This window comes from Stegastes partitus, unplaced genomic scaffold (genome assembly GCF_000690725.1).
Source record: "Stegastes partitus isolate 25-593 unplaced genomic scaffold, Stegastes_partitus-1.0.2 Scaffold624, whole genome shotgun sequence".
NCBI lineage: Eukaryota > Metazoa > Chordata > Actinopteri > Pomacentridae > Stegastes > Stegastes partitus.
Window position 1 is genome coordinate 310,469 of NW_007578355.1, and position 25,002 is coordinate 335,470.

Here is a 25,002-nt window from a genome sequence, read left to right on the forward strand (position 1 = left end):
TTTTTTTTTCCCTTTGAAAGCCCAACATCCACATCTAAACATATCTAATCTAAATTAAGGTAATCACTCTGTGGCATGATTATTAAAAATGTTTCCTCTTTACCTCTTCAATTAATTTTCCAAGCTAAACACGATGATGTATTTGGAGGACACATGTTACCAGATGTGCCATCTGAAGAACTGCAGCTGTTCTGTCAAAAACATGAGCAAAGAATCGTAGATATTTGAACTACAATTAGGCTTCAATTCACTAAACCAACACAGCAAAAAAAATTCAATTGGAGATATGAAAGTAGTGAGAGTGAGTTTTCATTTCTTCTCTCTCCTGGAGCCTCAAGCAAAGAGAGACTTAATCATCCATATGAGTGTACAATTTCCCACTTAGCTCTGGACCTTTTTTTTTGCTTATCAGTAATTAAACGTTCCCCAGTTCCCCCGCGGGCATCTTCGGTTCCTCTGATAAAGAACCCGCAGCGCTTTTGATAGATGTGCACCTTCAGCTGAACCTCCTTAAAAACGTGCCACATATTTATTTCAGGGAAAAGCTTAGAACAACTATTTTCCGGAACCCACAGGTTTGGCCACTTACGCTGCTCGTCACATGTGACAGGAAGGCGGCAATTAAGTCGGCCATTACCGGGACAAATGCTTGGTTCTCCTGAGCTATCTCCCAGCCTCAGGACACAGCAGGGATGCTATGACCTCATTACCGCTCATGGAATTTAACAAAAAAAAAAATGGTACAGTCCGACTTAAAATGCAGCGGTACAGGAACTGAGTGGAGCTTTTAAGGTACTGAATGACGGTTTATAACAAAGCTCCATATCGCTGGTCTTTTCTTCTGTGGCGGCTGAGCCTTTGTTTAGCCGGATAAAGCTTTAGGAAAAGCCTTTTGTGATGAGTCAGACGTATAGATCAGGTGATGCAGGTGCAGCATCGTGTGCCCGAGTGGGTGTATGAACTCAAACGAGTGCAGGCCTTTTTCTTTTTTTCGCCGATGCTGCTGCTGCTGCTGCTGCTGTGTGGGTGTACTGCTGGACGCTCCAGTGTTTTTGACAGCGGGTGCCAATACTGATGTATTTGTTTGGAAGCTGCCTGTTGCTGCTGATATTCATTATCTTGAAATATGACCACTGTCAAGGCGAAAGCAAAACAAAGAGCAAAAGCCTTTTTTTTTCCTCTACCTCGTCTCCAGAAAAGTTTGGAATTAATTCCAGACGTTTGCTAATAGTTAATAAAAGGCCAGTATTTGCATGATGTATTCCAGCTCTTCGCCCGCATCGACGGGATTCCGACAATTAACATTTTTGACTTTGATCTCGGCCTTGATCCCTCGGAAAGTTCACGAAGCGTGCCTTGTCGTCTGCCGTTTCCTTCAACTATCCAACCCCCTCCTCCTCCTCCTCCCGTGACCCTGTGACACTATTGACTGAATCCTTGATGAGGATGCTGAGGAGGTGAAATCCAGCACCCTATGATAAGATCAGAGCCTCCCGTGACACCTCAGCCACTCCCATCCTGCTTGTGGAGGGTCCGGGGATGCGGCAGGAGAGCTGCACGGATTTAAATCTGACTAGTTTGTCTAAAAAAATCATCTTATTTTGAAAGAAAGTTGTCTCGCCGTGTAGGACAAACAGCTCAGTTTTGATCCGTTAAAGGCGAAAATGAAAAGAAATCTCTCCTGCTTGACTGTCTTTGAGCTTGACCAACTTATAAATCTTGTTTTTCTTTTGATAAATCCCCAAAATACTAAAGATTACACCTTTTCTTATCTCTGCATCGACGTGTTTTCACCATTACCGCCAACAAGTCACTGATGGCAGTTTATTCACAAGCTTATACCAAAAAGAAAACGTCTCTTTTGGATGTTTTTTTTTGCTGAAAGTTGGAGAGAGAAACGTAGGATGGTTGTGTTTTGGCCGCAGGCGACGTGATGCAGGCTGTTTGTTCTGAGGAGACAAAAGAAGCAGTAAAGTTTTAGTATCATTAGGAGGTTTTGTTTTTTCTTTTTGTTCCGAGGATGCCTTTCACTGCACCCTAAAAGTCAATATATAACGTCTGCCGAGAGCTTTATGGAAAGAGACAATATTGAAAATAAATCCGGCTGGTTTTTTTTATTTTTAAATGTTTACGGCATCGAAGGGAAGATTCGAGCAGCTGATTTTCAAAGCTCGGCTTCCATTCTGCTGAAGGTGACTTTCACTTTTATAACATGCAATTTACTGGATGGATATTTTTTCTTCTGCAGGTGCACAGCATGAGAATTGCCTTTTACTTTACATGATAGGAAGAATAAAAAAAAGGAGATTGATATATAGCAGAAGTGCATTCATGTGGCTATACATATACTCCCTCAGTGAGCATTAGTGGCTGGAAATGCGGCGTAAGATCAAGTGTTTTGTTCCTGTATATTTTCCAGTTTCAGTTAATTTGAGCGCGGGGAATCCAGTGTAATTAAGTTCCGAGATTAATATGTGGAAATGCATTTGCTTTTTTGTATCCTTCCCTCTAAAGCGCGAGAATTAAATAACAGAAGAAGCTGCAGACTAGCATATGAATAAAAATAAAAAAATAAAAAAATCAAAGGAATCCCTTACTCCCTGATGCAATTATTTCCTATTCACATTAGTTCTTTTTTTTTCTTCTTTTCCCGGCCGATGACATTAATGACTTTGAGGGAGGAGTATGAATGAGGGCTCTGTGTGGCGCCAGCGGAGGGAACCCGATGGGTAAAATGCTGCTCTGCTTGGGCTTTAAAGTGCAGCTTTTTTGGGGGAAAAAAATAAATTTCCGTGGTGTCATTTTGACACTTTGGGCGCATTTATCATTCATGGAACAAAACAGTTGAGATCCAGATTTGAATGGAGACTCTGTGCTGTGTATCGCACCAAGTATTGATAAAAATCAATCTGCTGTTGTGCCGTCTCAGATCCTACAGCGAGGCCGGTTTTAATTAGGTCGAAATTCACCGTGGCGTGTCCTTCCTGTTTTTTATGACTTTCAGAAACTCCACTCTCGGATCATGGATCTGTCTGCGGCAGATTTGCTCCTGGAGCCGGAGAGAAGCAAGGCTTTCCTGCTTTCCAGGAACACCGACTCCCCGTCGAACGTAAGCACAATGGGGCGACCTGCAGAAGGATTTCATGCATTTAATCCACCCAAGGACTGTAGAAGAACTGCCCCGCCCTCCCCCAAGAAATCATTGCGAGATATTAAAATACAGACCTAACAAGCCGAAGCCGTGACCCCTCCTGCGCTCTCAGCAGGAAGAGCTGGCAGTATCACTCGGCACTAAGAGGAATAAATCCCTGTCATATTACCAGAAAACCATCGATTGAGACTCGTCGTCAGTAACGATGACTCCATAGGACACTGTGGTACATTAGTCATCTTATGTATTATGCATTAAGGCCTCTGACAATGAGTTTGCTCCATTCTTTTACCCTTTTACCCCTCTGAGAATGCCACCCGATAAACTCTAATGTGTGCTACCGGAGCATAGGAAGAAGGGGTGAATGAAATAATAGTGGCCACGGAGTGAATTATAAATCAGCATGTTATCTAAATGTGCAAAATGATCGCATATCTTTAAATAGCCTGAGCTAAGTGAGACACACGAGTGGCACTTGTATGACATTAGTGAGGAAAAACCTGACTGTATCCTGTTTCTTATCTTCCCCGCTTGGACCTTTTTTTAAAAAATAACTAATTTTCACCGTCAGATTCTCTGCAGCGTGATGCTAATTGGATAAACATCTGCCGTGCTGCGGTGCTTGCACATGGAAATTTGATTGATATTTTTCGAAGTTCGCAAAGCGCGGCGGCGGCTTAGCAATTTAGTTGACTTTTCCACAGTATCTGATTGGTCTGTCAAGTGTCTGCTAAATATCTTTCATCACGAAATTAGCAGCGAGATAGCAATTAGACATGCAACGCTACCCGGCGGCTTCCATGCCAAATGCTCTTGATGCATAGTTGCAGGGAAATCTTTTGAAGTCGGAATAAAGCTGCACACATTTAGATGTTACCTAAGAATAGAAGAAGAGCATCGATTCAGCTTGTGATTTATTTACAGCAGTTAACTAAACACATAAAATGTTCTCTCCTCGGAAACCCTTAGTTACTCCGCTGTAACGTCTCTTTTCTCCATCCGACAGGAGGTTCAGCTGAATGGAAAGGCCGGTCTCCCCGTGACCAAGTGCCTGAGCCAGCTGAGTCTGACGGTGCCAGCGCCTGTATACCCTCGCAGCAGCTGCAGCAGCAGTGAGTTGTCCCTGTCAAGCGCATGCAGCGAATTCTCCAGCGGCTCGTACACCTGGAATGATGGACGCTCCTGTGGGAAGCTGGTAAATCTCCCCCTTCTTGTTCTGCAAACTCCCACAAAACAATAACAAATGGAAGCTCATCAAGATCCTTGTCAGGGGTACCTGAGGTGTTTATTTTCTTTCTTTTGAGACTATAATTAATCCCTTATCTCCCTGTAAGAATTTCCTGATTGCATCTCTAAATGGAGGTAAAAGCCCTTTAGAACAAAGACATATTTTCATATCTAAGGATGATAAAACTCCAACTGAGCTCAAAAACATGAAATGTGCTATCAGTAGTACACAATTAATGAGAGACTGACCCTCTTCTCTTTGTTTCCGCCCTGTAGTCGTCACTGACCTGGGAGAAGAGGCTGAGTTTGGGTTCATCAGCACCAAGTAACATCTGTGCGCCCCCAGAGGAGCAGCAGCCGACGAGGCGAAAGGAGAGCCACATACTGGAGGGACTGAGAAAGCTCCAGAGGAGGAAACACAGGAGCTCCTCTTGTTCATCCAAGGTCTCAAAGTCAGGCTACAAAGACTGCATGAACTCCAATGAGGGCATCTACTCACTGGGCATCAAGAGTAGCAGTAAGGGGGTGTCCAAGCCGACGCAGGTTAGCAGGACTTCAGCTGCACGGGGAAAGCAGTTCTCTTATGATTCTGATGATGCAGATGATGAATTGGCACAGTCCAGTTGCAGAGATAACATCCCCACCAAGGACAGTTGGTTTCACTGTAAGAGGCTCTCCCACAGCATCTCAGACAGTTTGTGTAGCTGGGAGGGGACACCGGACAGTGGAGGAGGAGGAGGTGATGCTGCCCCAGGTCCTGTATCTGCAAAACCGTCTTCTGGCTACGACTCAAAAGAACGTCCTGAGAAGCTCATGAGTTTCATTAACAGTTTTCTCCCGGAGGGAGGGCGGACATCAGCTTTTACTAAACCATCCAAGCTGCACTTCAACCCTCCTGATCCAGAGGGTCCCAATCACATCTCTGATGTGGATGATCCAGAGGAACTCAACTCTGAGTCCAGTGACATCCGAATGTCCTTTAGTCAGCCACCAGAGCAAGCAGAGAGGGACTCCAAGAGGCTGTCGAGGGACGCTGCCAAGCTGCTCACACAACAGTGCTTGCGGAGAGACCAGGGACGCACCCAGTCTGCAGATGGAAGGCCCAGACCCTTCAGTCTAATAAAGGAGCCCAAAGGAACCAAGTGCACCCAATCTGAGGAGAGCATCTTAGCAATATTTGATGCAGAAGGGGAGCCGATTGAACTCTGTGCTCACAAGATTGCAGCAGGTGCTGGGCCTCGAAACAACATTCAAGGTAGCAAAGTGGTTGCTGATTACACTGAACTAGTGGCCCATGAGAGGCCAACGAGGCAAAAATCTGCAAATGCAAGAAACTACACTGTTCTTGAATCTCCAGAGAAGCCCTCTGAATATCAGATCAGGACTAGCAAAGCAAGCAATAGCAGGGAGGGGAGTGCAGAGAGGCTGTCAATGCAATTGACTCCACAAAGAAAACTAATTAAACCACCGAGCAACCGAGCTAATAAAGGCCATTCCATCCCTCCCATGAATGATTCTGCTGGTCCCAAGCCTAATGGTTCAAAGATACCTGGTCGTAACAAACCTTCAGGATCCCCGCTAAGAATATCAAAGGGCTCCAACACAGAACCAAGTAACAGTGGAAACTCAGGACCCTCTGGTCAGGAGAAGTCCCCCTCTTCTCCTACTGTCAAATTGTCCAGATTCATCAAGACGCCAGGAAACTGCTCACAGAGCCCAAAGGCAGTTAACTCTAAGCTCCCCAGCAGGGCCGAATGGAGCAAGGGTTCCTCGTCCGGTTCCCCTCACCTCTCAAGGAGGCACCTGGAGTATGCTGACAATGGTGAACAGCCAACCAGAGACAAACACTGTGAAACCAGCAAAAATAAACTCAGGTCCCCTTCTCCTCCCCCTCCCCCGGGCCGCACCACCTCCTTACTGATCAGACCAAATTACGAAGGGTCGCCTCAAGCACATAAAACAGGGGTGGCTCAACCATCCACACCGACCACTGTGAGGGGCCCTCCCCCAAGTTACCACACCTCACTTTTACCAAATATGCAAAGTACGCTACCCATCAAGGATAAAGACTGTTTAGACTTGGATGCAGGCTACGGGACTGCACTTGCACCTCAGAAACTGGTCGACAAAACCAGTCAGCACCTTCAAAAGTCCCCTGCCATGACTCAGACACCTTCTAAAGGCACTTCCAAGCGGATGACCACGAAAGACTACCTCCCTTCTGCAAACTCAGGGTGTGCTCGAGAACCTGAAAATGCACCTAAAAGCTCAAAGAATGTCCCTCCTCCCTACAGTGCCCTCAGAGGGTCCTCGCTTCAGAACTCGTTTGCAAATAAGAGAGGATCTACTCATGAAAATGTCCATCAGTCAGTGCAGAAGACCTCTATTAGTTTACCTATATCGCTTCAGGACACCCCTCAAGGTCAAGCGGAGCCACAAACTGCTAAAGCTGTCGTCAGCCCTCCAAGCTCACTTATTATGTCCCCTAACCCAGTGGAAAAAACCTCAAAGACTCGCATCCCAATGGGGTTTAAAGCGTTTTTAAAATCTCCCCCTAGCCATAAAAATAGTCCCTCTGTACCGGGCAAACAAGAGAAAGATCATATCAACTCAGTCTCCAAGGAGACTGTCACTTCAAACGCTTCCACCCAGTGTGACAGCTTGCAGTCAGTGTACAATACTGATTCACCCAAGATGTCTGCTCCAGAGGGGAAAGGTGAAGTCCAGTGTAGGTTACTGGAAGAGGAATTACACGCTCCTGTGCTGCCAGAGGAGGGGGAGGCTTGCGATAAGGGGAAAAGGAGTAGTCAACTTTTCGGTAGATCCATATCTGTTACTACCAAACCTCATCTGAAGCCGGCCTTGGGGATGAACGGGGCCAAAGCCCGTAGCCAGAGTTTCAGCACCAACTATATTGAGAAACCCAACATCAATGTTCTAGACGGGCCGGGAAAAATCAGAACTCAGATCATCACCAACTCAGGTGAGAGGGGGAACTCACTGACAAGACAGAGTTCGTTGGAGGCACCTGGTGTTGGGTTAGCCGAGAGCCCAGTCCATTCCCCCAGGACCAGGCTGAGCCACTACGGAGGCATGACGGGGTCGAATAGTCACGGCATTCTCCCTGAGAGAACTTTTAAATCAGATCCAAAAGGTGAGGGGTCGCAGGGGACAGTGAAGGGGGAGGCTATCACCTCACCCTCCTCCCAAAAAGTGGTTCGTAGCTTACCCATCAGTGACAGGATCGGCTTAAACAACATCCGCAAGCCGGCAAAAGTTGCCTCTCATCCACAGTTTCAACCTCCGTCCTCTTGTGTCTATAGCTTGGAAAGCCCAGTGAGGGAGTCAGAGGGCGTAGCAACCACCCCCACCGAGCCAGACTTTAGCAGGGAAGTCAAAACCCAAACGGACTCCCCAAGCAAACCTCCAGATGTGGAGGAGAAGAAAGGCAGCCCAACAGGCTGCACGATAGAAGAGAAAGTCATGATGGGAATTGAGCAAAATCTGCAGAAATGTCAAGAACAAGAGAAGGTTGCCGCCAACGAGGCCAAACAGAAAACGGGCCCCTCACTGGCCAACTGGTTCGGCCTCCGTAAAAGCAAACTTCCAGCTCTGAGTGGTAAGAAAGCTGACTCGCCCAAGGGAAAGGAGGAGAAGAAAGAGCTGAAGATCGGATCTGTGCTCGGAGGCAAACAGATGAAGTCTGACAAAAAGAAGGATAAGAAGAAAAACGATAACCAGCAGAAAGACAGTCAGGAGGTGCAGAATCTGTCTGAGATGAACAACAAGCTGAGCTCCATCATGGACCACTGCAACAACCAGATGGGTCAGATCGCCAGTCAAATCCAGTGTACAACAGCTTTCATCGGCAAAGACCAGTTCGTGAAAGAGCTTCTTGGCAGGTGGGTAGAGCAAAAAAAAAAAAACGTTGTCATCAAGAAAATCAAGTATGAATTATCTTTAATTGATCGGATGCTATGCTGATTACTTCCCGACGCTGTCTTTCTGTCAAGCGAATCGACACTTTAAAACAAATTGGTTGCTCTGTTTGATTAAACATGAGCCATCGCTGCATTGCATGTTCACACAAACTGATGAATAAACAGCCCAAACAGCAGCTGTCTGAGTTGCGACTCTGCTCCAGTGAACATAAACAGTTCTCGGATCAGACAGATACTCAGCACACATAACTGTAAAGTGTGTTTCAGCCGCGGAGAGCTCAACATGTCACATATCGCGCTCCATTGATTTTCCGCTTCAAATCCCCGCTGACATATTTTTCCTCCTTCAAACAGTCACCTGTGAGGGACCACTTCATGGAGGCCGTTAAACATTCGATGACATTTCCGTGCGCGTCTTGCGTGCGCGTGTACACATATGTTTGCTCGTGACGCGAAAGAGCAGGTCAATGCAATTTATCAGCAGCCTCGCTTTTCTACCTGGCGAGTTGATAAAGGAGGTACTCAACGCACAGACATGAAAACAGATCAAATCTTATTTCCTCACAGGACTGCGATGAAGGGCAACTCTGTGACTGCATCGCCGCCTGGGATCTCCACGCCCAAGAAACACGGCGAAATGAAGGGCGATATGGAGATCTGTCCAGATACGGCGGTAAGCATCTCCGCCGACTTCATTACAGCAGTGACTGCGTCGGGCTCGGCTTGTTTGTCTCCGACTGCCTTTGACACATACATGCAAATTCCCGCCGGTTTTCACACTTGTACCGTGCGTACATGCTCACAAAGACATCCACAACCCCGCCGCCTCTTCAGCATCATATCCCCCGAAGGCTCTCTATTGATTCACATTGTGTTCTGACTCAGCCTACGATTCATCACCTACTTTTTTATCAACACAGGTTGATGTAGTTGTTGTTTCCACAAGGCTTGAAGGGGTTTTTAAGTTATATTTCACACAGTGCATGTAATGCAAACTTAAATAAGGCAGCAGTTTGATTCTTTGCATCACATCGGTGCATTTTTTAGTAAGCAGAATGCTAAAAATGTGACCTTGTGGGTTTTTTTTCTTGTCTGTCAGTCAAAATACTGAAAAATGATGGAAAGGCAGAGTGCTTGAGAGAGCCTGGAAAAAGCCAGACAGCAGTATAAAGGAAGGTAAAAGGAGCAGTCTGAACTGAGGGAGAGAATGACAGTCTCACTGCATAATGTAGGAAATTTAATCCAGATGATGTGGAATTTTGATAACATGGAGGAGCCCCTTATCGCAGGCACTCAATTTGACAAAAGGGCCATTTAATACCATCCTCCGAGCTTTCCCCTCTATCTTCTCCCCACAGAAATACAACAAAAGAGCCACACTTTATGACCTACAAGCTCCTCTTACACCAACCCCCAAACTGCTTTTTTTTTTTTTTCTTTAAAATAACCCAATTAAAGTCAGGCACCAAATTACCTTACTACTTTTCGGAACAAAACTTTAAACACGTTTGACAATGCCGTGAGCTTGTCTACTCATCTGCAAATACATGAATCTGTACTTGAACTGATCCTTCTCGCTTTTCTTTTGCAAATTGCCTCAAAGGAAGCTTTTGAAGTGGATGTATGTTATATAATGTAACATGAGCGCAGGTACATTTGCATCCTATAGGACACTCATCTGTGGTGGTATTTTATTCTGTGTAATATTTCACCAGGTTTGTGTCACTAACTTGCACTGTTTGTTCTAACTCTAGACCCTTATCATGACCCAGAAGATCAACCTTCGGGCTGAAAATGAGGAGGGACACATCCCAGACTCAGCTTGTCAAGACCACATGATAGGTAAGATTAAAGATTGCTTTGAGTCCTGCACCGAATTGAATCATCGTGTGCCAAAACGAAAACATGGTATCATAAGTTCATCGTGTCCTCTGCTTACCTCGGCCCGGCATAGCTTTTCATTGAGTTTCCCCAACGCAACAGAGCATTAACACGTTTTACAGTCGTGATTTCCTGATGTGACTGACAACTCAATCCCTTCGGCGACCGATTTCTCCTCGCCGTGCCAGACTTACCATTACTGTGGGGAAATAGCGGCGGCTGCAAACAACATGTTGACAATCTAGCAAAGGTGATTGATGTGCAACCGGGTGATATTTTACACGACGCCTGAGCAGCGAAGGAAGGGAGGGAGGGCTGGGCGGCGGGGGGGGGGGGGCAAAAAAAAAACAAAAAACAGATGCATCAAACGATTGCGAGATGGGATGATGATTGTTATTACGGCACGACGGAAAACTTACATTGTAGACTGTGATTCAGCGTGGGGAAGGAGAGCTGCTGTTTACTGGATGTGCGATGCGGCGTGATTGTCACTCAGTTGCCACTCAGTGGGGTTTTTGAGAGACTGTCTCGGTGATCCATCTCAGAGGTTGTAATGCTGTATTTCTTAATGTAGCTCCAAGGAAAGGAACTAAAACCAGTGTTTTATTTACAGTCTTGGGAGACAAGGTGCTATGTGTTCACAGCTTTTATATCATGGGACTTGCTGACATCATGTTCATGCATATCGAGTTTGTGGATTTATTTGTTAAACCATAATATAGGATGGTGGTTCTCAAACTGGGGGTCACAAGATCATTTCAGGGGGTCGCCAGATCATTGTAGAAAATAAATAAATAAATAAAGCTTACATATCAAATAAATTTGTATTAACGCTGTCAAAATCAAAAAAAGTGTTTACTTCTTCCCACTCCTTTTTTGAACTTGTTAATATTATGATTTGATTATGTGATATTCTTTTTTTGCTCTTTTTAAAATTATTTTCTACTGTTTTTGTATTTCTTTCTCTTTCATTTGTTCGAAATAAATTCAGTTAATTTAAACGAAAATTAACGTGTTAATGTGAAGAGATTAATCTGTGGAATGAACACATTAATTTTTAATGCACGAACAACAAAGTTATTACTCATGATATATTAAAAATTCAAATTGGGGGGTCACGAACACAAACTTTGGGGTCGTGGCTCAAAAAGTTTGAGAACCACTGATACAGGAGGTAACCAGCAAGGAATGCATTTTATTAAACTATCTTTCCTTGTTTAATATAATATCAATGTAATATTCACATGAAAATTTAGTTTATAGTCAACTGAGAGTTTAAAATTTTGTGCATTTTACTTTTTAGCCATTGTTCTTGGTTAATTTTTCACTGCAAAACCAGAGCTAGATGTAGAGAACTCAAAAGTATTTTCAGTGCAGTATGACTAATAAATAAGTTAATTTGTTTGATTGCTTCTTTTAACCTCCCAATCAACATGTGCAACATTTTACCAACTCCCCAAAAGTTACCTCTAATGATTTAAAAGAAAAATAAACCACGCAAACTGCAGATATTTAACTACTTACATTTGTAATTTGTACTCGTCTCCTCAGCCTCCTTCAGCTGAAAAACTGTAATTATCGAACACCTATGCTTGCAAATAGGCTCACCAGTTTTTGCTCCATCAACCCAAAAGCTAATAATATATCAGTGTTAACAGAGTTTAGAAGTGGCCAAAAAACTGCTCTTGCAGCTTAAAAGGAGTCAAAGCTGTTTGTTTTTTTTCCTTGTGCGTGATAATTTAGCTTCAAGTTACTCGTCTTATCTAACTGGATGCAAAAGTTGATAATTGGACTTTGCATCATAGCGGGAGCTGTTTATATCCAAAATATACACACGCCGCAGTTCTCAAAACTAAATGTGTTCGTTAAGCCCGAGCGTTGATGGAAGTAATCTCTACAGAGCCAGAGACGGGCTCTTAAGTGAAGATTTGGCTTTGAAACAGCTAATCAAATCATTTCACGAGATTCTTTTGGCTCGAGCAACTTGAGCGCGACTAAGAACTCGCCGGAGTTCGCCAGAGCGGCGGCACCAAAAATAAAATGGTTAATTGTTTCTGTATTCTGATGAACAGGCCGCCTTCTGTACATCCTGCCAACTAAGCACTTCCAGACACTATGAATTAAATATTTCATAAAGGTTCCGGCTGTGGCTGCTCGCTGCTCCTCAGCGCCGCCATAATGTCACGTCTCTGGGAAAAAAAGCGCAGCATTCACAGGCTTAATGCCAGGTAAACACATCGATCATATAAATAGTTTACATCCGAGCCAGTTTATGATGCAAGCAGCTTGTGCAGAATCCATGTTATAAATGCGGGCCTCTGAAGTTCACTCCACGCCGGACCAGTTATTGTGTATTAGAAGAACTTCCCTAAAGGCACATTTTTGCTCGTAAAGGGACAATAAATACCATTTTCACTTACCGAGAGCACAAAATGACCCTAATACATCTGCAGGGGTTTGATGGCACCGTTGATCAATACCTGTAATTCAACGATTACTTCACCAGGTGCTGATGTTTGTGGTGTTCAAAACTTGCTTTTTAGCCTGTTTTTCTGGAGGGGAGGGGGGAAAAAAAGCACTGCAGGGTTTTTTAATGGGGTGTGAACTGCAGGGGAGCCAAAAAGCACTTGTTTTTGTTTCATTTCTGCCCGGCGTTTTTCTGTATCTTCGTCATCATGGATCATGCATATGATTAAGTTTTTATTGATGTATGATTCATGCATGAGGGGGACTAATCACTGATTCACTTTAGTAAAAATACCAGCATGCATGCTGCTTTGCCATCCCCACAGTAGCGATGCAGTAACTCTTAAGATCAGGAAAAAAAAACAACTAACTTTTCTTGATGCCAAATGCTGTAAAGCAAAACAGAAGAACAGACCTAGCCCTCCACGGAGCTGGAAGCAGGCTGCTCGTTTCAACTCGTTTTCCTTATTCTTTCGTATTCTCATCAGTGGAAATAATGATGTATGAAAGCAGAGCTGAATGCTTTCTAAATGTTTTCTGACCAAAAAAGAAGTAAGGCTGTAGTTCACACGCTGGCTTCAAACAAAAGATGAAAAGCTTCATTCTTCAGCGAGAAAAAAATCATTATTTTGGAGTTGATCGCACCGCCTGATCTTTGCTCCGAATGACCACATTGTGGACTTTATAATTTGTGTCAATTGCCGTTCCTTTTTCGTCCGACCGTCGGCGCAGGAAGGTCTCCTCGATTGGGTTAGTCCGCGATGGCTCCTTCTTTTCCCTTTGACGCCTCTTCATTGCATAAAGCCAATCTCGCACAGTGGAGGTACCAACAAACCAGCTTTCTCCCCTCAAACCCTGGAGGTTGTATACAGAAGTGATAGGGAGCTCATGAAAAACTAGATCATGTCCAGTCGCTGTTGCCCGTGGGTAGAATTACTGTGGACCTTGTTATAGTTTGGCTATAGAAGGCATTTTGAACTGTCAAGCTTGGCATTCAATTATACAGCAGTGTAATGTATGACTCTCTCCGCCTTTCTCTCTCTCACACACACACACACACTCACGAGCAAACATGTGCATTATTTGTGTGTTTGTCAACTCCAGCATGCACTCAGATCAGGGTTTCTGTTTGACTTTTTTTTTTTTTATTCCAGCACATGTAACCGTCTTCGTGTACAAATAACAGGCCATCTGTGCACAGATTCGTACATCCAAACACTCATTTTCGCAGGTTTCGCATGTGCGGTGCGTTGTTGAATGTCAGAAAGAAGTCAAAGGGAAAACTAAAAGCACACATTTTCCCTCTCAAGGACGTTTGAATTGTCAAAAACACAAGGCGCTCTCATTTGTGCATTTATTGACAATGCAGGAATGGATCTATAGCTTTTGTTTCACACCCAAGAGTGGATGTTTTTAGCTGATTTTGACAATATGCTCCCTTCCCCTTCCTGCAAACACTTTCTAAACTCAACTGTGACGCATAGCGGTGTACAGACAAAGCTATAGGCTATACAGTAGAGACGCAGAGCCTGTCAGTATCGACCCATGCCTGCGAAACAGAAGGAAAAAAAAACAATGCTGGTGTGCTTTGCGAGTTTTCACTGACTAGTTTTTTGAGAGACAGACCTGATGGCTACAGAGGATTCATCATCTCCAAGGCCAGCAGCCGAAGATGCGGTGTAATTTTAATGGAATCAAGTTTCAGGCTGCCCACAGCTGTACCAGAAAGAGGGGGAAAAAAAATCCAAAGCAAGAACATACATTCTGAGCCTTTGCAAATTCTAACTCAGCAAAAAGTTGCGAGCCACAAATAATTAGCATAGCCCGATGTGACTGCCGGCCATTAGCGTTCACAGTTACAAGGACCTGGGCTGTGCTGAACGGCCGTCCATCTGTTCCAGCCTGAGTCAAGGCTCCGCAAACTGTGGTTTCTAAACGGCGTCCATCTGTTCCTACTCGCTGTCGTTTTCTCCTGATTACGACCCAGCGTGCACCCTGATGAATCCGAGGAACGTTCGGCTCGATTGTGTATTTAGTGGAGAATTGCTGGCAGCAGGTGCTTTCTTAGGCATCGTGTACGATATTGGAATTGTTCATCTGTCACTACTGTAATAGCTACAAGAGCGTCTGATAGTAAGATGTAGGTGCATGATTTGCTTCTTTCTCACTCGAACTGTTGCTGTATGCTTTATTTTCTCTCCTGTCCTACTTGTTACTGAACCTGCTACAGATTCCCTGTTTACTCACAACCCCTTCCGCTGCATGTAAATCCGAGTCCTCCTCCCGTTCCCCGTGTTGTTGTGTCCTGCTTCTCCCAGACGTCACAGCCCTCTCCCTGTCACTCTAGGCTCCGGCTGTCAGATGAGAACCCTGGACAGCGGCATCGGCACCTTCCCCCTCCCCGATTCCGTCACCAGGGCCAGCGGTCGCCACATCCCTAAATCTGAATCCAGCCCCGATGGGGTGACCGCCGGCTCCTCTTCTCACCCCGACCCCTCACAACCCGATGTGAAAGTGCCTTCCCTTCCAAAAACCCGCCCGCATGCCCCTACCAGCATGGGTCACTCCCTGTCCGACCCCAGTGTGACCTGCAGCAGCAACCCCCAGGACGCCCAGAGCCGCCTGCCCAAGTTAGCGTCCGCAGGTAAGTCACAAACTTCTTCATGCTACGAGCTTCCCGCAGAATAGACGTGCTACCTGCTGAACTTTGTGTTTAATGCAAAGGAGGAAAAGTTGGCGTACTAACACATTAAGCCAAGATGGTGAACTGCTGGTAGATTGGTTCTATTAGCATGGCTGCAGAGAACATAAACTGTATATGAAGAGTGGATGTTTCTTCTAGGTCAGAAAGCGAAGGCAAAGTGTCTTAAACCCTTAACTGCCAGCAGGGGGCGACTTTCTGGTTGCAGAAAAAGTCAGATTGTATAGAAGTCTATGAGAAAATTATCCTACTTCTCACTAAATTTGTTACCTCAGTAAACATTTTTCTAATAAGTTTGTGGTTTCAATCTCTAGTTTTAAATCTCCTTCAATGCAGTGAGGTGTTTATTTTGAAAATTATGCACCCATTTTAGACAAAGAGGACGATAAAGCAGAGTAAAATAGTAAAAGCACTTACATAGCACTTCTTATTTTAGTCATACTCAAAGCACTTTGCAATCTTACTACCATGCAGGACACTTTCCTGCCATTGGACGCAACTTTGGGTTCAGTGTTTGAGCAACCTTGTAATAAAGGGACAATCTGTTCTCACACCTCCACGCCGATATCTGGTTACAAAAATCCCAAAGTCTAGTCTTCAATATGGTAGTCCACAAATCAATGCTACTTCCATTATCTGCATATAGTAGATGGTAGGGAATGTTGACTTTATGAATAATTAGGAGATAAATAAAGCTTCCACTGCTACAAAAGGCTAGCTACCTTAGTTTGAGCCTATTGTGGGATATTATTACATCTGAGTACCCACTAAGCACGTGTTGTCCATTATTAGACCAAATTAGCAATATGCAATATCAGAAAATTGCATAAATCAGTGTTTCCCAATGCCAAACATCACTTCCTCGAATGTCTCGTTTGTCCACAAACCAACAATATTCTGTTTACTATCATAGTGGAATAAAGGAAAACTGAAAGTATTGACATTTGGTAATCTGGATTCACAGAGTTTAGTTTTTTTCTTTTAAAAAAATTACTTAAACTGATTAATCAATTATCAAAATAGTCAGCGATTGGATTAACAGTTGAGTATTCATCGATTATTGAATAAATCATTGCAGCTCTAAAGAGTATAGAGTGACAGTTCACTATTAAAAGCGTGTCCTCTGCGATTATATGTGCATTCACATATTTCAACCAAACTGCTGCGTCATGCTGCCGGGACGGCTGCTATAGTTGTAAAGTGTTCTTCAGAGATCACCAGGGGTTTATGTTTCAGAAAATGGATCCTTGGCTTTTTTTAAATGACAGCATATCCTAACATTCACCAGAGATTCGTCTTGTCAGCGTTTCTCTAAACCAGCTTAAAGATCATCATTACCAGCCGGTTGTGGCGCTGCGTTAAACAAAGTAGAAAAACGCTTTGTTCTTTCTAATTGGTGTCGTCGATCAAGGCCAGAGTCGAAAACAAATTACGATTACCGTGCTAAATGGCAAAAAGCCAGGCCTTGAACGTCTGAGACAGCTTGTTTACCTTTTGGGAAGCAAGTGAAATATGGAGCGTCACTGTACTTTATGTTAACACATTTTAATCCTGAACGCCCAAGTGCTCCAGACAAGCAGACAAGAGGAAGTTGTTTGGTTTATTAAACTCTGATTAAAAGAAGAACCTTGTTTGTTCAGCTAATTCCGAGGCTAATGCATCAAGCCTGACATCTGATACTCAGCTGAGATCGTAGGAGCCCGTACACTCCCAGGCCCCGAGGAAAACTAACAAATGCAATTAGATAAGCATGTCAACACAGCCATAGATCATAAAGCACCTTCTGCCTCGGCGTCGGCCGTGATGCACAACAGAATGGTGGTGGGTAGGACGCAATGAGTTGGCTGATTAAAGCTACAATAACACGCAGGGATGAGTGATCACACCCGGAGATTTATGCTTACAGGACATTAGGCTGCATCTATTTCACCTCAGTGCTGCGGTGGCACTGCAGAGGCAGCAATTCGAGTCACAACCGTCGGTGCAAATGCTCCTGTTGAGTCTCCCCCGTGGAACAAGTTGATTAGGAGAGCCTAAAAGTATGCTCTGCATCTCTATCATGTGTTTTACTCCTCCGTACTTTCCATTATCATTATGCAGAATCAGAAAACTAAAGGACGCCTGAAAAGAAAAGAAGTAGCGTCTGTCACGTTGTTTTCCTCCTAATAGGCGAGGGGAGGAAGGTGAAAGTGCTTTTGTAATCTGGAGGTAGATCTTGCAGACGGAGACAGAGGCGTGTTATTGTAATACAGCTGAATCTCTTTCAAATGAGAAGATTTCTGAATGTGAGACAATTAAGCTGGCGTCCGTCCGAGACGGCAGTAGGTAGAGTGATAATAAGGCGGGACGTCGCCGTGCGACAGCTGAGAGCTGTTATATGTGGGCTGCCGGGAGTCACGCGTAGAACAATCACGGGGTGGACACCATTAATATTTGATGGAGCAGATATTGTGCGGCTTCATTCATACATGCAGAAAAATGGATGTGTAGCCGGCTGGACGGGTTTTGCTTGGATGGACGTGCGAGATGCGTCCTGTGTTTCATCAGCCTGCCAGATGGAGGAAACATTGACACAAATGTTCCTCTTCCCACTGCCTATATGCAGACAAATTGAAGGAAAAGTCAAGCATGTGACACCAGAACATTCTCACTTCTAGTCTCTAGGGTGGAACACCACACTTCCAGAGGATGCTCATTGATGTGGTGTTTTGATGATGGCAGTGGAGAGTAAATGGATTGAAATCGTCTGTAGGTGTTGGAGTGATCTGGTGACTGTAAAGGCCACAGCGTATGGATCGAGGCACTGTTATTCTGAAACCCATCCGTATAGAAGCATTTCATTGTATTGATTTGCAATGTTTCTCACCTCTAAAGGGCTCAAATCATGCCAGCAAAATACCCTCCACAGTACAACAGAGCCACCGGATCCCCTCCCTGTAGGGGTCAAGGATTCCATTATTTCCTTTAATTTGTTACCCGTCTGTACTTTACATGAGGTGGTCGTGTGGTCTAACGCGAGGTCCTTCTGTTATTTACTGCACACCTCCTGACTCCCCTCTCTCTTTTTTTTTTATGTCTTTTGGCGTATAGATGCAATCAGGACAAAGAGGTCGAGTCTCTGCGCCCCTCACAGCAACGTCTCGGCTTCCACTGACGACAACGAGAAAGAAACGGAGAGGAAGACGAAGGACCACGATATGCCCGGCGTAAGTCACATATTTATACATCCTGGAAAGTTAAAAGAAATCAAGACATAAAAAAATAAACTGCCCCAAAGTTTGCACAATTTCGGCAAAATGCTTCTGTAAGATTTCCAAGAAATCTGCTTTCAAAAGCCTGACGAAGGTATTGAAACCTGAATGCAGCTCCGCTCTGCAAAAGTTATTCTTTCAGGGGTTTTTTTTCTTTCTTTCTTTTTAAGTTATTCTGCCAACAACAAGGTGGCAAAGAAGCTTCGTCCCATTGAATTTTGAACAAAGCTAAAGATTTTAGATTTTTTAATGGTTTTTCTTGTGGCTTTCTTCGTTCTCTATTCTCTACGCCGCAGAACGGATAATAGGGCTTGTCTTCATGTCTGGGTTTTCAAATGACTCCGGCTCTTTGCTTGTGAATAGGAACGAGCCCTGCGAGTGTGCACGTACTCAGGCAGCAGCAGCAGCGACACCGAGACCGAACACGAGGGAACCGGTAGCACCCTGGGCTCGCCGCAACGGACCCTGATCAACAGAACTAAGAAAGGCGACTCAGGTCTGGTTGATGGTTTTAGTCAAGAAATCATTTATGAAACTCTATTCATTTTATAGAACTATGCTCTAGAAAATAGTTAACAGAAAACAATTAACACAACAGTTTGCATCAATCTTTTAAATAGTGTACAGCCAACATGCTACATTGAGTTAGCAGAATTAGCAGGTTTTAAATTAACCAACTTAGAAATTTAAGTTCAACTTACTTACATTTTTAAGTTGATGCAATTAGTGTTATTATGTCAAATTAACCAATCAAAATAATGTTTAAGCTCAACAGAAAACAATGAACACAACAGTTTGCATCAATCTTTTTGATGAAATTGTGTTTAGCCGACATGCTACATCAAGTTAGCAGAATTAGCATCCTCGTTAATCGAATGTATTTTCAAGTTTTAAATTAACCAACTTAGAAATTTAAGTTCAACTTACTTACATTTTAAGTTGCTGCAATTAGTAGCGTTATGTCAAACTAGCCCATCAAAATAATGTTTAAGCTCAACAGTTTGCATCAATGTTTTTAATGAAATTGTTTAGCCGACGTGCTACATTGAGTTAGCAGAATTAGCTTTTCCTCTTTAATCAAAGGTATTTTCAAGTTTTAAATTAACTAGCTTAGAAATTTGAGTTCATATTACTTACATTTTTACGTTTATGCAAACTAACCCATCAAAATAATTTTTAAGCTCAACAGAAAACAGTTAACGCAACAGTTTGCGTCAATGCTTTTGATGAAATTGTGTTTAGCCGACATGCTACATTGAGTTAGCAGAATTCGCTTTTTGTCTTTAACTGAAGGTATTTTCAAGTTTTAAATTAACTAACTTAGAAATTTAAGTTCAAATTACTTACATTTTTAAGTTGATGCAATTACAAACGTTATTATGTCAAATTAACTCATCAAAATAATGTTTGCAACTTAAAAGGTTTATCTTAATCGCTAATTTAGAATTTCTATCCTCATCAAGTGTCCTTTGAATTACTTTTTCCAGTTTAGTTTTCTCCACATTGTTTCCTTTCTTTCTATATTCTTTTTTTTTTGGCTAAAACAAATCCCTCCGCCCACAGTCGAGCCGAATGAAGAGACCCTCAAGAGAAGAAGCGTGGAGAAATCCTTGTCAATCATGGACTACTACCAACACGACATGTTCACGCACCTGGAGAAAGACAGCAGGAGGATTTCCCAGTACAACTTGTTACACAAAGAGTCGTCCCTCGATGGCAAAGCGGGAGAAAGGCTCAGCGTGAGTATTAAAACAGCTCATTGTTCACAGCTAATCGGTTTCGCTCATTAAAGGGCTGCTTTACAGGCGTGCTGCTGATTCCCATCAAGCGTTTTATTGGTTCTTATACCATCTTGGGCTGTCACTTCACATACTGTATTTACTTTTTGGGAAGAGAAGCTGCTAGATGTTAAAACCGGAGTCGCTGTTAGTTTTATTTTTTTGTGTCTAACAGACTGATTTCATTGACTGGTATGTCTCAGTATAACACCTGAAGGAGATAATGCACTCTGCCCCGTGTTGATTGTTCCAGAATAAATCAATTACCTCATTTAATGCAGCCCAACGGAGGCGCTTTAAAGTGATAAAAAAGCGGCTCCCAGGTGTAGACGTATGCAGCTTTACACTGTATGAAGACGGCGTGTGTCAGGAGAGGCAGAAAAATAGCACTTGCCCTCAATAAAACTCTTCACAGGACAGAAGATGCATAAGTTTTCTTTTCCTTGAAGTGCTCCTGCTAAGTCACACACTTCGGCAAGGGGACTTTTCCGACGGTCCGAGTGACTCCTGTCGACTTTACCTTTGAATTAGCTCCCGAGGCGAATCCGCTAAACCCCACAGTTTTCCACCGCTGCAATTGTTTGCAGATTTTCATAGAAAAAGCCGCCTAATTGCTTTCGATCGCTTCGCCCTCTTGTGTCAGCGGGTATTTGCCTACGAGTATTTAACACTCCTGAATGACAAATGAGGATCAGAGACCATGAAATGGCCTCCAGCTCGCATGGACCGGCTCTATGGTGCAGCCAAACTCTCCTCTCTTACTCTGCTTCGGCCCCAACACCAACCCTGACACAAAAATCTATATTCTGAAGAAAAAAAAGTGGTCTGACTCAACACCACTGTAAAAACAATTGTGTGAAGGGGTGGTTAAGGGAAGAACAGGATTTATTTAGTGAGCTGACCTCTGATTTCATCTTTAAGATCACATCTAAACTCTGCGTGATTTGTTTACGCCCACAATTTGGAATAATTATCCAGAGTTTCAAGGTGAAAGGTGAAATGTGCCGTTTCTGCACGATTAAACGCTCAAGTGTTGTTTTTGTAAAAGCTGCCTCCCTCTGAGCTGCATGCGTAAAAAAAAATGCCTACATGCTACCGTGACAAATTTGGCTTGATGTTTGGTAGTCGGGTGATGCGCTGAGTCGAGGGTGATTCAGCAAGTAAACACGGCTGCTCGAGTGCAACACTTGAGCAACACTGAATCCCTCTAAGCTCCAGGGTCACTTTTTCCTGAAGCAAAAATTTCAGTCAAGTATCACATGATTGTACGGCGGCCCCGCGTCTCCCATTTAACAAAGCAAAGTTCAGTGATTGCACTTGAACTGTGAGCGAGACTCACTTGAAAGAGGGATTTCTGATTTTGATCCGAGTCCCGGCGGAGAAGGCAGAGCATCGAACGGGAAGTTCGGATGCGGCGCTGTGCAACCAAGCTGCAAGCACGGCTCCATTAGCTGACGTGCAAGAGACGAAACGCGTCGGGCAAAGCTGTGTTTGTCTCAAACCTGCCTGTCATTTAATTGGATGCGGTAGGCTACGCTTCTGAGGGCGGGGAGGGGGGGGCGGTCGGCTACAGCGCTGACGGGGAATGCACCAAAACTGCAAGGTCAAGAGTTCAACTCCCAAAACAAGCAGGGATCATGTCCTGTCCTGTCAACACACTGCTCTGATTATATATGATCGTGTTGTTTAGTAGAGTTTACATTGACGGTGCAACATTTTGAACATAACTGCAGCACATAATAGATAAAGATATGGTGGATTAATGGTGTGTTAGCAGAAAATGAAGCCCCACTCCCTCCGTGTGTGTTCTAATCCAAGCTGCTCTGTATTCAGGTGCACCTGAGTCCCTCCATTTGAAACTGTCGCCCTTCACCCCGCACTTATAAACAGACTGACCTCCCACACTGCACTGGAGGAGCAAGCGTGTCAGCTCCCTAAACATCCAAACAACTTTAAATATTTTAATAATGCCCGGGTGCATTTGTTTAATTTGAGCCAGTAGAGAATCTTTACTGCCGCTCAAAGGCTCCCACTCCGGTCTATGGGTGTCTGTTTCCACAAAAGACCAGGAGATGAAGTGAAGATGTTTGATTATATTTTGCTGGCTCACATGTGAAAAACTGTTGTAGCTGTAAATGTAGGTGGACGGAAAAGGAAATGTGGCCGTAAGATGTTGGTGGTTCTGATTGTTGCACACAGAACCTTTAGAGAATAATTAAAGCACTCTTATAAATTCAAGTAAAACAGATGGAAAGATGACTACTAGTAAAAAAAAACTAAGTGATAAACTGCTCAGTAACAATATAAAGGATAAATATATAAAAAATAGGAAATAAAAGATTTAAAAAGTATTGCAGGAATCGCTTGAACTTACCTGCTACCTCGCTAAACGTACGCCAGAAGAAAGTCCTGCCATCCATTTCTACCACCCAAATAATGCAAGAGCCTGAAACGCCACAGGCATCTGTTGCAGCTGTTCTGCAAACTGTAGGAATGCGTTGAAAATAAATCCAACTTCTCCAGCAGAAATCTGTTCAACATGTGAAATATAAGCTGCAGCTCAAACCATCAGGAATGTTTATTCAGACAAATAATTAAACTACAAATCAGGATCTAAGTGTTGAAATATGGCCTCCCTGCTAAGTGAAGGTGGATATTAATTCTGACGGTAACCTTATTGCTAAGCTGTGAACCAACCCTAATGATGGATGAGTGCCGTTGAACCCATTTACCCTACATTATCCTCCTGAAGAAGACAATCTGTCCGAGTGTCATCACCTCCTCTGCCCCCTCGCCGCGCATGTTCATACCTGCCGCCTCCTTCCTATTGTTGCGGTTTCGGCCGCTTTCCACTCTCGAGGCTGCTGTCATCGGCTTTAGTTTTGGGGAAGTTTGGTGGCTGGTCGCGGGCCTGTGTCAGAGCCCGGTGATTTAAGCGCCTTTAATAACCTTTCACAAACACTCAGGAGAGTGATGTAAAGCTCAGCGGCTCCCATCAGAGCCCTCACAGCCCGTGCTGGCCTCCCATTCATCATCCTGACAGCACCTGACAGCCTCGCTAACGGCGGCCCCCGCCTCCCTTCTCTTTCCATCCTCCCCTTCCACCGAGTCTCTCTTTCTCCCATGTGTCTTTTCTTGTCTCCCCTTCAGTTTTGCCTCTCTCTATTTCTGTCTCCCCCGTACAACTCTCTTTGTCTTTCTCCTCACTCTTCCCCTCCTCGCTCGCTCTAAACGGGTTTCCTCCGTCCTTCCATTTGTCTTTTTTTCCCCTTTAAATTCCCAAACAAACTTTTTTTCATTTCTTTCCTGCTTACTCACTACTTTCCCTCTATTTCCATCCTTTGTCTAGGTGATGGAGAAAGATATTGCTGCAGGAAAACAACATTAGAACCCGTGCCAAGGTGCAGCATCAGTGAAGTTAGGGAGATTCCTGGGATTTGTGGTGCCAGAGTCCAAAAAAAATAAAAAATCAGCATGCACAGCATCTCGTCAAGTGCGGAGCAGCTTGTTACCTTGAGCAATGATTACATGGCGAGGGGGAAGAGGAACATTTCAGTTGATGTGTAATTTGAAATGAGGCTGCTGGATAGCCAAAAGTACGTCAGTGTACAAATAGATATCAACAGCAGGAATGTGCGCTTCCCTTCTGTTGCTGTCAGCCTGACGGCATCGCTAACCAGCGTGGTACAAGAGTCAGAGGGAAGAGACCCTGAAATAGAAACTGCCATCTCACTTCCCCACATTGGCCCCAGATCAAATTATTTGCAGTGAAAATGACACATGGTCTGAGACACACAAAAAAAAACACCACCTTTCATTTGTGTGTTGTTTCCACTGCTTGTGAAATAATTCCGAAGCAGCTCACATGGCATCATGGAGGTGATGCAAATGGCGTAATTGAGATTCAGATTGTATGAGTTACCGGCGAAGTTCTATCAGCAAACAACCCAACGGAAGTTTTCCAATTACTTCTTCCTCCGAACTCGATAGTGACCAAACTTTAAGATTTGTTGCCTCCAGCAGACACCAGATTAGAATTCATTGGTCATAGAAAACACTGCATCCGTTAGAAATTGTCATGAACAGTACAAACTTCAACATTGTGCTTCGTCATGCCTCCGTTTCTTTATCCTGTTTCTGTTCAGCTCCACTCCTCAATCATTTGTTCCTTTTTGCTCCCTCTAATAATCTCATTAAATCTCAAAAGTGGACTCATCCTTAAGATTTCGGCTCCTGGCTGACGGGGCACCACCTGTAGTTACCACGGTAACTACAGCACTGCACAAGAGCTGTCTGACATATGGCAGAAGAAGCAGCTGATGTGGTGGTTTTACAGTGCAAATGGGTTCCACAGTGTGTTTTGCCATTTGGGCACTTTTCATATGACGCAGGAGGTGTTGAGGAAAAACATCAATCAGTGAGGCGTTTAGTGTGAATGTAAAACTGAGCCGGATTACATGCTTTCGGTGTTTCTTGTAAATTTTAGGCTCACATTCTTCATCTAGTGTCACCGGGAAAATCTCCTAAAAATTACTGAACTTAAATATATGCAGAAAAAATAAACATTCACAAATAATATTGAAAATGGAGGAAGAAATCTTACACC

At 43.9% G+C, this 25,002-nt stretch overlaps 1 protein-coding gene and 1 long non-coding RNA gene across 2 annotated transcripts in view; one reads left to right on the top strand and one right to left on the bottom strand.

Moving 5' to 3' along the window:
- LOC103363021 (nck-associated protein 5) overlaps nt 1-25,002 on the top strand; it is a 149,505-nt gene that overhangs the window by 119,101 nt on the left and 5,402 nt on the right. The window contains exons 11-19 of the mRNA XM_008289596.1: nt 3,005-3,109; nt 4,158-4,346; nt 4,655-8,280; nt 8,887-8,992; nt 10,074-10,161; nt 15,014-15,310; nt 18,458-18,573; nt 18,982-19,114; nt 20,182-20,357. Coding sequence (XP_008287818.1) covers nt 3,005-3,109; nt 4,158-4,346; nt 4,655-8,280; nt 8,887-8,992; nt 10,074-10,161; nt 15,014-15,310; nt 18,458-18,573; nt 18,982-19,114; nt 20,182-20,357 — 4,836 coding nt within the window. The remainder of the gene's footprint in view (nt 1-3,004; nt 3,110-4,157; nt 4,347-4,654; nt 8,281-8,886; nt 8,993-10,073; nt 10,162-15,013; nt 15,311-18,457; nt 18,574-18,981; nt 19,115-20,181; nt 20,358-25,002) is intronic.
- The window catches only part of LOC103363020 (uncharacterized), a 28,898-nt gene continuing 21,615 nt past the window's right edge, over nt 17,720-25,002 (bottom strand). The window contains exon 3 of the long non-coding RNA XR_520488.1: nt 17,720-17,730. This is a non-coding gene — a long non-coding RNA (uncharacterized LOC103363020). The remainder of the gene's footprint in view (nt 17,731-25,002) is intronic.